This window comes from Cynara cardunculus (assembly GCF_001531365.2).
Source record: "Cynara cardunculus var. scolymus isolate 2C chromosome LG 10, CcrdV1, whole genome shotgun sequence".
Taxonomy (NCBI): Eukaryota; Viridiplantae; Streptophyta; class Magnoliopsida; order Asterales; family Asteraceae; genus Cynara; species Cynara cardunculus.
Window position 1 is genome coordinate 23,500,129 of NC_037537.1, and position 13,507 is coordinate 23,513,635.

The 13,507-nt window shown below is 34.6% G+C and overlaps 1 protein-coding gene across 1 annotated transcript in view; it reads right to left on the minus strand.

Moving 5' to 3' along the window:
* LOC112520137 (protein ENHANCED DISEASE RESISTANCE 2-like) overlaps nucleotides 1-8,968 on the minus strand; it is an 11,068-nt gene extending 2,100 nt beyond the window's left edge. Inside the window, exons 1-20 of the mRNA XM_025128437.1 lie at nucleotides 8,807-8,968; nucleotides 7,557-7,631; nucleotides 7,280-7,333; nucleotides 7,145-7,210; nucleotides 7,012-7,070; nucleotides 6,730-6,854; nucleotides 6,608-6,654; nucleotides 6,428-6,525; nucleotides 6,013-6,108; nucleotides 5,850-5,914; nucleotides 5,677-5,748; nucleotides 5,380-5,526; nucleotides 4,984-5,288; nucleotides 4,572-4,641; nucleotides 4,316-4,491; nucleotides 4,093-4,194; nucleotides 3,976-4,026; nucleotides 2,096-2,239; nucleotides 1,489-1,581; nucleotides 696-797 (exon numbers count right to left, since the gene is read on the minus strand). Coding sequence (XP_024984205.1) covers nucleotides 696-797; nucleotides 1,489-1,581; nucleotides 2,096-2,239; nucleotides 3,976-4,026; nucleotides 4,093-4,194; nucleotides 4,316-4,491; nucleotides 4,572-4,641; nucleotides 4,984-5,288; nucleotides 5,380-5,526; nucleotides 5,677-5,748; nucleotides 5,850-5,914; nucleotides 6,013-6,108; nucleotides 6,428-6,525; nucleotides 6,608-6,654; nucleotides 6,730-6,854; nucleotides 7,012-7,070; nucleotides 7,145-7,210; nucleotides 7,280-7,333; nucleotides 7,557-7,631; nucleotides 8,807-8,968 — 2,109 coding nt within the window. The remainder of the gene's footprint in view (nucleotides 1-695; nucleotides 798-1,488; nucleotides 1,582-2,095; nucleotides 2,240-3,975; nucleotides 4,027-4,092; nucleotides 4,195-4,315; nucleotides 4,492-4,571; nucleotides 4,642-4,983; nucleotides 5,289-5,379; nucleotides 5,527-5,676; nucleotides 5,749-5,849; nucleotides 5,915-6,012; nucleotides 6,109-6,427; nucleotides 6,526-6,607; nucleotides 6,655-6,729; nucleotides 6,855-7,011; nucleotides 7,071-7,144; nucleotides 7,211-7,279; nucleotides 7,334-7,556; nucleotides 7,632-8,806) is intronic.
* Nucleotides 8,969-13,507: the final 4,539 nt, after the last annotated feature.

Here is a 13,507-nt window from a genome sequence, read left to right on the forward strand (position 1 = left end):
ATGAAATTGTTTCATATACTACTTAATGAAATTTTAATGAAACTGTTTCATGTATTTCTCTAAAATTAAAATAATGAAGATGATAATATCCATGATTAACACCCTCCACAATAAAAATGGTTAATCAACCTCTTATAATTACAAAAAAATGAACAAAATGAAAAATTATGATTGATTGAATGAGGTTTTCACGGTTTTTACAAATTGAGTGGTTTTTATTTGAACTCACCCCTATAGGGGTGAGTTCAAATAAAAACCACTCAATTTGTAAAAACCTCATTCAACCAATCATAATTTTTCATTTTGTTCATTTTTTTTTGTAATTATAAGAGGTTGATTAACCATTTTTATTGTGGAGGGTGTTAATCATGGATATTATCATCTTCATTATTTTAATTTTAAAAAAATACATGAAACAGTTTCATTAAAATTTCATTAAGTAGGTATATGAAACAATTTCATAACCACATATGAAACAACTTTATCAAAAAAGTATTATATGAAATAATTTCACAAAATTAACAATTTCATGAAATTTTTTTCATAAGATTAATGATGGATGAGAGTAGTTTTACGGTTTTTATAAATTGAAGTGGTTTTCATTATATGTGTGTGTGTGTAGGAATTTCCCCTCTTAAAGCATGGAGATCAAAAAGGGTTTCATATATCTTAGCATAAAGGATAGAGGGGTATACCTGTATCACAAACGCGGTTTCAGATATCAAGTTACTGAAACAACTCAAAGCTGTGGTAGCTAACCCCCTTGCAAGTGTAGATGATCCAACATCGATGTCAATCTAAAATAACATAGCGGTAAGATTTGAAGGGCATAACTTAAGAAAGCAGCCATATAAATACAGATAAATTGCGCACAAACTCAAAATTTTGCCACTTCTATTCTCAAAATTGGTCCAAAGTGTCTTACCGAATCTTAATTTTACAATTCCAAAGTGTCTTACTGAATCTCAATTTTACAAAGGAGGGAACTAAAATAAGAGCCATCTAATGAGATCAATAGAAAAAAAGACGTTTACAGATTCAGGTAACAAAATTAAGGAAGATTAGATGAGTTTCTTTTGTGTAATTTTGGTTATCATTTTTCTATTTGTTTAGTTGCCATCCAAGGCCATTTCAGGTAAATGACGGTATGCAAACAACTCTATGAAGTCCCAGCCCGATCTTAGATTTTTAAGCAACAATGACTCACAACTTATTTGGTCAATTATACATGATTGTTTGGTAATAGTGGTTTAATGATATAGAAAGTGCCTTATTCAGTAAACTTCTACAGGAGCTTTATGTAGAATGCCAATTTTTTTCCAAACCTGCCCTCCTAATTATAAATAACATGCTCCTTCCATCTAGGAAAAACTCTCCCGAACAAAAGCCTTATCAATCTATATTCTATAAAGACATATTAATCCACAGAGACAACTTTATCCATACAAGACTTAATGAAAAACTGACCAAACGGCCTAGTTAATTTACCTCAATGTAGTTCTTCCCACGGATATAGTTAACTTTAAGCATATGACCTACAAGGCTGGCTCGGCTTGCGCTTTGCTTGAGAATCCATGGTCCCTGGTGTAGAGTTGGCAATCCGAATCAACAATCAGAACACGATATTTTTTAAGATACAATTTGTATCCCTTGGAATTGAACTTCTAAAATGGCAGGGAGATATGAATAACCCGTTTGCTATAAACAACCAAATTTGAAAAAGAAATATATGTATATGAAACTGCACCAGCATACATTTTCAAGTAGTTCCGCCCAATGGACCGCAGGTGCTATGGTTAAGCTCCTTTTAGGTCCATCAATATTAAATGTCCCGACAACTTTTTTACACGATAACAAACCATGCAAAAAGGTTACAGGCTTTTACACGATTCTGCTTAGTCAACCGTTAAAAATGTTCATAGACCTTCTACAAGGTTTTTACATCCAACCGTGTAAAAATGTTTCTATTAGAAACATGTGTCAACTTCTTACACTTTTTTCCTTAAAACCGTGTAAAATGCCTCATTTTGTACTAGTGGAGTCTTCCATGATTCGAGTAAGGAGTGTATGTTCACATAAAAGCAACTCGACTCACCTTAGTTATATGAGGTAAGAGCTTAAACCTTGAATTTCTGAAAGCATCATCTCCTTCTATAAATTTCTCTAGCAAGGGCAGATCTTTCACAGGAGTACTTGTCATATAGTAAGAAGCAACATTATAAGTCGTTGAACCTGGAACCTGATTGATCACAAAAATCACAGTAAATAAGTTGAGTTCAGACCACTCTTTCTCTTTGCCCTCTTGCTAAGGCCAATTGCTCTCCTAGAGGTGACAAAATTAACCAACTTAAAACAAAATAGCCCATTTAACCCCATGAATTTTGAAGTTTATGTTTGAAATTGCCAAGGAAAATTTACCAATGGTTAAAAGGGTTGATAATTTTTATAAGAATATACCAAATTTACATTCAATTTGTCATGGTTTGAAGCCCAAAATACAAAAGTAAACCCATTTATCGTCTTATTCCCTGACACATATGTGTGCTAGATGTGAGGGGCCTAGACGGGTACATCTGTGTCTCGTGAATAGAGTTCCTGACACATCTATGCCCCTGTGAATAAAGTCCCTAAAATGGTTTAACTCTTATACCACGTAAGAATACGTGGAACCCTGTTAAATTACTCTCCAGAACAGTTCTTTGTGGAGAGAATGGAGGTTCCAACATGTATTGAGTAGAGGGGGTTTGAGTTTAGTCTAGGTGGATTTCAAGGAATTTGGATGTAATTTCAATCAAAAGCACAATATGATACATAGAATGTCAAACCCTATAATAAAATATTATGAAAAAGAAGAACTGAAAAAAGCAATGTTAATTTTGATTCTGCAAACATTTAATTGAAGACCGACTCTTTTCCATGATTTTCTTCCTAAAAGAACAATCCTTAACTAGTTTCGATAAGTGTTTATCGAAAAAATACATGCAAGGAATTATTTTGATGTTGATATAAAGTTTTGTCTTTATGATGTATTTGTGAAAAAAATCCAATCCTTTGATGGATTCATTATTTTATGTTATAAACAAAAGATTTATGCTATATATGCTTTTGTGTGGAAAGCTGTCTTTTTGCAACAAAGTAGAAAAATATATAAGGTGAAGGAGAAAAGGGGCGTTGTGGTCCAAGAAGCGAACCCAACCTAATTAGACCAAGGTCCATTTTGAGCGTCCCTTGTTCACTGTGGGGGAGTAAGGATGGTGATTTTCCCTGACCCGGCGGGGAACCCGGTTCACCCGACCCGAACGGGGCCGGGGATCCCCGGTAGACTCAAACCGGGGACGGGGACGGGGAATGTTACTCAAAACGGGGCCGGGGTCGGGGCCGGGGATCCCCGGTATAATCAAACTAAAGCATACTTTTTACCGGGTTTTGACCGGGGTTTACCGGGTTTTGACCGGGGATTGCTAGAATTTGACCGGGGACGAGATGATAATCCCCGTACCCGCCAGGGACCGGGGCCGGGCCCGGGGGACGGTATTACAAACCGGGGCCGGGGCCGGGGATTACAAAACCCGCCCCATCCCCGCCCCGTTGCCATGCCTATGGGGGAGTGGCTGTTTGTTTGGTTTTTCATTAAGTACTGTACTGTATCGATAAAGTTGTATTGTGGATTAATCTGTTTGTAATTCTGTATAGATTGAGAAGGTTTTTGTTTGAGAGAGTTTTTTATAGATCATAGATGGAAGGAGCGTATTTTTAATTGGAAGGGGTAGGTTTGGAAAAAATATGGCTTTTTGCATAAAGCTCCTCCCTAGAAGCTTACTGAATAAGACATTTTCTATATTATTAAGCAACTACCAAACAATCATGTATAGCTCACCGAATGAGCCAAGTCCCCTTAAGCTCATTAAAGCAGGCCGTTAATCTGACCCGCCACACAGCCATTGCTATCTCTAGTTTATAATCAGATAGAATTACCTGAAAGTTAACAATGAAGAAGAATTCTGGGCGGCCGTCAGCTGCAAAATTCTGCAGAACAAATATCATGAACTTTTTCCAGATCATATGGACAAGTATAAGAAATGCTAGGCCAACCTGAACTATGCTGCCCGGCCTGGCAGCAAGATGATCTTCCCGCTTATCTGATCTCAGCCAGTCCACAGCAACAGTTTGCATCAATGTGCTTTTGGCCGTAATCTGGAAAAACAAACATGGAAATAAATAACAAAAATCACGTAAAAAGCCTACATGGTAGGTGAAATTAGTGAATAGAATAATTGGCATTTCCAAGAAAAAAATGATGTAGCGGAAGAGTAACCTTCTTACGGTTTTGAAAATAAGTTTCTCCCCGAATTTGAAACAAAGAAGGTTCTGGAACTGACCAACTGTTAGGAAGATTGCCAGTTGGATCTTTAGGAAGAGTGAGTATGTAGTTACATGAGACACCATTTTCCCAAGCCATCTCCTCTAAGTTTGCACATCCCTTTCTATGAACTGCAGTATAGGAACATAATCTAAAGCTAACTCATGTGACTAATATAGAATACACTCTAAAGTTGCCAAAGTGGACTTGCCCGTATATTCGTTCAACTTATTCATCAAAATGTTAGAAGGTGGTGTGCAAGACTTGTCGTAACATGTATCCTGAAAATTCAAGACCAGAGAAAATTAGCAGTGTAGGTATTTCTTTGTATGTTCTTTTGGGTTTGGTACGCAGATGGGATTGGAGAGGACATGACATGACTGGTTGGATTAGAGTGAGGTAGGTGGGATGAAATAATTGTGCAAGGTTTTAGGGTTTTAATTTAAAATTGGTAGTTTAGTAATCTACCAATTTTGTCACATGTCCCTTATTTTTGTTCCACCTATGTTCTGTCTCAGTCTAAATGTCGCACCAAATGTGAGACAAGAAGTTTTTGTTCTATCATGTCCCGTCATGTGATCACGATTAGTTTTGACAGAAAAATCATGTACTACCACTAACACCTGAGAGTAAATTTCAGGAGGAAAGCCAGCAGCACAGCTACTTTCTGATTGATCATCAACAAAGGGTTCTGGAAGATCAAAGTATTCATCTGATTCATCATCCATCTCTACAAGTCCCAAGCGATCTGAAGAAACTTCCAACAATGTGCATTCCGCATCCTCCTTAGAGTCTCCATTTTCATTTCTTTGAGCTGCAATCCTCATGGAAGTTTCACTTTGATGCAGCAAATCCTTTCTCTTTGGCTCTTGCAACGAGAACTCAGATAAGTAATTGCGTAAGTTTGTTTTGAAGAATTCTCTCAAAGCTACATATATATAGATGGAAACATTGATTCGTAAAAATAAGGTAGCAGTATGATTAAAACAAAAACACAATAATCATGTAAAGAGGCAAACCAGCAAGTCTCCCAAGCATGTGAACCGAGAGAGATTGAGCAGAAGATTTTTGTAGATAGGAATTCCAAAGTTTCCAATCAATATCAAGCATGTGTCTCACAACTGACTGTTTACTTTGATACACAGGTGATATCACATACCCTCCACCTGAAAAAAGAATCAGACATGTCTTTCAGGTATTCCCATATGTTTCTTTCGCATGAGTCTAGAGTCATCGAGGATGTCAAGTTATATAAGAAACTTTGTTAGGATAAACCACAATAAAGTTGTTTACTGTCAATTTTCATCATACATTACTTTTAAGGCAGGCACGGATGTAGCTTTTCTGCGGGGGACATTTTTTGTTAAGTACAGAATGGTAAAGAATAGCTGCAAAAAAAGCAAGGAAAAAGGCGTTATTTCTGGTAAAGAACTTGAGCAGAAATTATCAAGGAGAGTAAGTGGGGGTGTTTGAACAAATAATTCCATACTGTATGTTCCATTGTCCTCCCTCCTCCAGCAGCGCTGCAACAATAAATCTCTTCGTTTCATACCCCTGGAAAGTATTTATAAAGGGCAATAAATTGATTGCGGCCATATATGGACCATCAGAACTAGAGAAAGACTACAAAAAACTAGAGGTATGAACCGTACCTAGGTAACCAATCATCACTCAGAAGCTTATGAACAATATCAGTGTGACCATCTATAATTTCAATCACACTACCCTTCTGGAAACAGAAGTCCCACCTGCAAGGCATTATACATCAATAATCACGCTTCGATTGAGTTGGCTGGTTTGAAAATCTATTTATCATACATCATTGATTATACTTGATGCACGTAGAAACAAAGATAGAAACCCACAAAATGGAGGGAGAGAAATGATATAAACGTTCAAAGAAAAGCATTGTTCTCGGCAGACCAAATGTAAGGAGCTGATTCATTTAGTGGTCTCCAAAAGGTTGAACAAGATTGATAATTGATGAGTCAAAGTTATTCAGACTGTCAAATGCTGTACGAAAATAAAGACCAAAACCTGAAGGATACAAAAACACCCCGCACTTACTCTGATCTTGAAGAACCAAAAGACATGAGTATCTGGAAAATGGCCTCTGGGGCTCCATCGATCACACTCATCGCTGCTAGTGCAGGATAACCATTCCTCTGCTACACAGATAATTGAACCTTAAGGGGGTGTGTTTTTGTGGGGTTGGGGGGCTAATAGAAATTCAACATGCAGACCAACCTTTTTTTGATGTTCTTGATTTCTTGCCTCTTTAAATAACCTGAGACCTGAAGCAAGAACCAGACTTCTAAGCATGAAAACTTAGAGATTATGAGAAACAATTTGGAATTTTTTATGTTTACCATTGTGACAGCCAAAGATTGTCCAGTAAGATGATAGGTCAGCAGTTTTGGGATCTGTAATTGAGGCTAAAGAGAGGTGGTAATCAACAGAGTTTGTATCATGTACTCTACCAGAATTGTTTGACCTGAAATGGCATGAAACGATGCTAATATTACTGGGATACTTCAATAATCAAAGCATACTAACAAAATATCACTTGCCAATGGAACAGTCAAAGCTAGTGAAATTGCAACAGAAAACAATTGGGTGTAGTCATGAAGCTATTCTTTTTATTAGTTTACCTTGAATGCTGTTGTTCATATTTATCACAATCCAAAATATCTTCTGGATTTTGGTTCATCTATATTTAATGGAAGACGTTAGTCATTTGCCATAATGATTAGTTGCAAGTTTTTAATGTTAAGCAGTTTGCACCTTTAGAGATAATTTCTGGAAGGCTTCGACCCATCTTGCAGCTTCTTCAGGATTTCTTGCTCCTAACTATCGACTAACAATTAGGATTTTAGCATATGTATGCTTTTCAGAAACAAAGTTATGGATTTTATTTACCTTCAGACAACCACTGGTGCTAGAAATTCCGGAAAGTGTGAAAATAAAGAAGACCTGCAATTAGACATCAATGTGAAACAATCTGCAAGGTGTAGCAAACTAGACTGACAAGAGTCAAGACTTCAATTCCAGAACTAGTTGGCGTTGGGTAACAATGAAACCCATAAGAAATGTACAAGGATGTGAATGAATCAACAGTTTTAAAATATGAATAGCATTGTTCCATGCTCAACATTCTAAGGTGAAATACATTGATCATACATAAAATACTAAATACCTTTCCTCGAATGTTCTTTCTCCCATTGTCCATTACACAAATGCAGGAATTTACAACTGCACTTCTAACAGGACCCTAGAACAAGAAACCAAATTCCTCTTGATTTAGAATGGAACTAGAGAAGGTAAACATGAAATCAGTACCCTCCCTATAACAAAAATCAATGAGTTAAACAACATGAGCTAACAAATCAACAAATAAACATATTTGAACAATTCAATTAAATAGGGAAGGCAGTTGGTGAATCAGACGAATCACAAACAGAGTTTGGGTCCCTTAGGTTCGGGGACTTAATATAACTTAACTTAAGCAAATGTCTGAATTTGTCATAGTTCATGAATACTGTGCGAGAACCGAATTTTAACTACCATATATTCAACAATAATAATGTTTACCACCAAATTTTCAGTTGATACTAAGAAATTATAAGGTCAATATAAAGAGTGGAGTTAGAAATTTAGGTTTTAATTAACACTGAATATTCGTTCCTAGGTTTGTTTATTTTCCAATTTCAATCTCTCATCAATAATCAGTTTTTATTATATATTCTTGTAGTTTCTCACGGTTTGAACGATTGGAATTCAAACAACTAACAGCGAATACATATGTATCCGTATTCATTTACCACTCTACAGTTTCTCAACATATATGATAAATTTGTACCAACGTTAATAATTCTGGAATTGAACACCATACCAACAATAATTCATGGCAAGCCAGTCTTGTCCATGGGCAACATAATGGCTCTGACCGTGTAGCAAACAAAAAAAGGAGGGATCGTTTCACCTAGAAACGGAAGAAACATAAAGCAAATATATCCCACGATAAATAGAAAAATACTCCCTGTGTTGCGTACTGGTTGCAACAACACAACTTCAGGAGATTCTGAGTTAACAATTATGAAAATCAATCATTCAATTGTTTATGTAAATGCAAAAAGAAACTCTCAAAGAACTTTAGCAACTATTGACTAGTTCTTTTTCGTTCTCAATATTGGAGGAAAAACCAAATTAATGAGAAGATCAACAAAAAGCAAAACCACATAGAAATTAGCATAATGATCCAACATTCATGGATACACATAATTGATTATATGCTTCTTAACTGATTCATCTCTTACTCTCTCCTACTAAAACAAGGCAAGGAGAGCATTTCAATTTGTTCTCCCCTCCGATAATCCATTTTGAAAACAGAACTCTCAAAGCACACAGAAACACAAAAACCTGGATAACGATAACTCGAAATCAGACCTTATGGAGGGAATGTGAGACGGAACAGAAGCTTTTGAGATCGTGATTTTGAAGAACGTAGTACCGCTTCCGTGAGTACTGAAATCCAAATTTATTAGACCGAATAAGATACAGCCAACCTTCCATAATTCTGTGTTCATCATTTTCTGACGACATATCCATAGAACGAAGAATCCTCTGTCTCTGCGTCTGATCGTCTTCGAAAAAACAGGGCAACTCTGTTTCAGCAGAGTTCTGATCAACTTATGGAAGAAAGAAATCCATTACTAATATATATCCATTTTAGCCGGCCCATATCCGGGAAGGGATCCGATAGTGATCAGCCCTCGCGTGGACCCATTTTCCCGCCACGAAGAAGTCTGCAAATGTAGACATGTAGTCCAAATCAAAATTATTTATATTAGAATCTCCAAATGATTCTCTAAAGTCTAAAATGAGAATTTTGGGATTTTCTTTAAATATTGGATAACTTCTAAAAGTATACAAAAACTAGGGGTGAGCAATGGAACCGGGTAAACACTTGCGGAATCGAAACTGCCTTGGAACTGTCGGTTCCTGAACCGGAACCGATATGAGTGGTTCCGGTTCCTAAAATACGGAACCGATTGAGAATGATTTTGGTTCTCAATTTTTTGGAACCATTACCTGCCGAGACCGAGTACCCGGTATTTTTCAATTAAAAATAATAATTAATCTTTTTTAATACTAAATTTAAATTAAGTCAAGAACTTAGAACTCTAGATTAGATTTTTGGTCCCGCCTCATCGACTCATACTCTCAAGCCTGAGGCCTCTCACGGACCGTCTTCATCGACTCATAATCGTTAAACCTTGAACATTTACAATTATAGTATGTAATCGTTAAACTTTCAACATTTATTATTAGTCTATTATGGTTTGTAATCGTTAAACAATATTTGTATCCATTATTCYGTATAATTTGTATTCTTGTTTATTTATTTAGTGTGTTGGCAATGTTTTAATTTTTATTTCTAAATAACAAAATTTTAATAGTTTAGGAAACGGGTACCCGGAACCGGAACCAGTTCCCGCCGGTTCCGATTCATGTTTCTGTCAAATAGGGCGGGTACCCGCCTATGCTCATCCCTAATAAAAACCCAATAAATTATACAATTTTGAATGATTAAGTCCCTAAATTATTTTTTTATTATGAAAATTCATTAAACTTTCTCATTGAATGGTTAATTAAATCTTTAAACTATTTTTTTGAATGAAAGATAATTAAATTTTCTCATTTTAAATGATTAAGTTCCTGAACATTTTTTTGTAACAATAAACCATCAAACTTCTAAAAATTGGTTACCTACATTTTTTTAACAAAAAAAAACTATCTGTAACCGACTAGAATGATGTTAAAGTAAAAAAATAAACTTAAGTCAGTTTTATAGTTTCCAAACCCTATGCCCTTCAAATCCCTCGCAAACAACGATATCACTCCCCCCTTGTCACTTCGTTCGTTCTTCATATCGGCTATCACATTGTTGGCCCATGTAATTGATCTCTCTTTTTGATATATTTTTAGGGAGTTATAGGTAGTTTTACTTTAAAGACATTTCTAACCGATTACAGATTTTTTTTAAATGATGTAAAAACCAATTTTTAAAAGTTTGATGATTTATTTTATTGAAAAAATGTTCAGGGACTTAGGGGCCGCTTACCCCGGTGCACACTAACCGTGGTAAGAGTCATCGCATTCACTTACCGGGTAAGACCCTTGATCATTGCTTTTCGCTCTTACTAGATAAGATTTTTGGTCCTCGCCATATCCGATACAGTAATATGACTTGGTAAACATTTATCTGGATAAACGTTTGGTAATGAACCCTTAATCATTCAAAATAAGAAAATTTAATAGTTTTTTCATCCAAAAAATAGTTTAGTAACTTAACCATTCAAAATGAGAAATTTTAATGGTTTTTTCGTTCAAAAAAAATTATTCAGGGACTTAATTATTCAAAATAGGATATTTTGTTGGGTTTTTTTGAATTTCTCCCAAATAATTAGTTACCCAAGTGATTATTTTTTATTATTTCCACTAATGAAATTCCTTGAAATTAAATATATGAGAGAAAAATAATATTTTATTAAATGCATTAAATATTTTAATAATTTAATTCATATTGTAATCTCCAAAATAAAGAAGTAGTTGAAGATGAACATATTTTTTGGAAATTTTAAATTTTGATTCTCTATTTTTGAGAATCTGTTAGAGATGCTCTTAAATATTTAAAAAAATTGGTAATTTCAATCGGGCAAAAATGTACAAAGAATATACTACATCCGTCTCAAAATTAGTGTTTAGGTTACTATTTTCGTTTGTCATAAAATAAGTGTCCACGTCCAAAAGTAAATGTCTAATTTTTCATTATGACGTGGAAACATTCTCTCTCTATAATTAAAAATAAAATTGTTTTTTAGTGGATAAACATGACAAAAAGCGAGAATCTTACCCAGTAACAACGACGTGAAGGACATAGAGTCTTACCCGGTAGGTAAACAAGGGTAACGACTCTTATCCAATTAGCGCTAATTGGGTAAATTGTTGAATACGATGTCATTCTTATGAACTAAAATCTTACCCGGTAAGACAAACAATAGTGTTGAATATTACCAGTAAGCATTTACCGGATAAATGTTTGGTAAAACGGATGACTACCATGTGTTTATAGATCCGGTTATAATCCAAAAATAAAAGAAAAATATTAAATATTATTAATGTTACTCTTGCTCAATAAACTTTGTAATTTTTATACAAATACAAATAATTATTCAGAAAAATACAATGAAATTATTAGATAGGTCTAAGGGGCCGTTTACCAAACATTTATCCGGTATGCATTTAACGGTAAAATACAACACTATCATTTACTTACTAGGTAAGATTTTAGTCAACAAAAATGGCTTTGCCTCGCTCTTACCATGGTAAGAGTCATTGTCCTCACTTACCGGGTAAGACTCTAGGTCTTTGTCTCGCTTTTACCGGGTAAGATTCTTAGTCATTGTCATATTTATTCGGTAAGATAATATAACTTGGTAAGTGCTTACTCGAGTAAGCATGTGGTAAACGGTCCCTAAGACTACCTAAACATTTAAATCATGATGCTTGATTGGTTTGAGCATGAGCTACAAAATGTTAAAAGTGCTTGAAGATCTCAGGTTCAAATCCAAAAGAAACAAAAATCTCCTTGTGGTCACGGAGGTTCAAATACGGTGACTTCATACTACCCGCAAAACAGATAATCATCTTAAGATTAGTCAGTTCACATAGCAGGTTGAATATCTAGGTTAATAAAAAAAACATTTAAATCCTAGAACCTAAATGATATCCTAACATTATAAATAGTTAGGCACAACAATACATAGTTAGGCACAACAATAAGTAGTTAGGCATAATGTCTAATCTTCTACCCTTACATATTACTTACTTCAGTTTATTTTGTTGTAAAACAATAAAAAATATATATAATTTTTTAATAGTAAAATGTCAATCTACCACGGGTTCGAATTTTGTGGTTGTCAAAGCTCTTGTGGTCACAGAGGTTCATTTACGATGACTCTAACCATTCGATTGTCCGGAAATTAGTCGATGCACCTAAACTGGCAGCTTACAAAAAAACCGATGATTTTGGATATAAGCTTTATTGTACTTTTTTTTATAGTAAAAATCATTTAAGTATTTGATTGTTAGTTGTTAGTCAAATATTTGTGTTAAACTACGTTCTTGAAAATAAAGTAAATAAAAGTTGATGGTCGGTTTTCATTGTATCAATAGAAACAAAACAAACGAAGACTTTAAAAGGATGCAAGCAATATCGAAGACAAGAAAAGAAGCTTTACCAAATGCAAAAGCGATGGAAATCTGAAAAGAAGTCTGTGCATAATAGTTACGTTGCAGAAAGTGTATATGTGTTGTTATCAGTATCCAAATGAGCAAAACAAAATTGAAGTTAAAGCGGTTAACCACAGTGCATGAAATTTATTTGTGTCCTTGTCGGTATCTGAACAAACAAAACAAAATAAAAAACAATTAAGCAAAAGTATTAGATCTAGGTTTTATTTTCAACCTGCTAATCTTTGTTTATCTGAATCAACATTTATAAAAGCAAAATTTAATAGAATTGGGATCACGTGAGCAGTGGTGAAGGGGCATTTATGTTTGTGTATTTTATGTTTGCATGAATTATGAATAAGAGCATGATATTTGTTGGTTTTGGAATACTTGTTATATATGGAAGTTATGTACAAGAGTGTTATGGAAAAATTTGGTTGTAAATTTTGTAGTATAACTTCTTGTACTTGTTGGGACCGAATGTGTACTATTTGTATTTTTTGATATATGAAATATATGGTTATATGCGAATATGGATCATGAAGTGTTACAGTGTAAATGTTACTTTTTATTTTGTGAATGCGATGAAAGTTATAGGACCTGAATTTGTATCTTTACTATGTGAACCCAGTCATTTGTACACATCTTCACACAATACAAGGGTACCTTCACATATATTATGTAATGTTATATTTCTCATAGAAAAATGGCATTTCCTAAAGGAACCCACTTTCTCTCTCTCTCTCTCTCTCTCTCTATATATATATATATAAAGGAACCCACTTTCTCTCTCTCTCTCTCTCTCTCTCTCTCTATATATATATATATATATATATATATATATATATATAT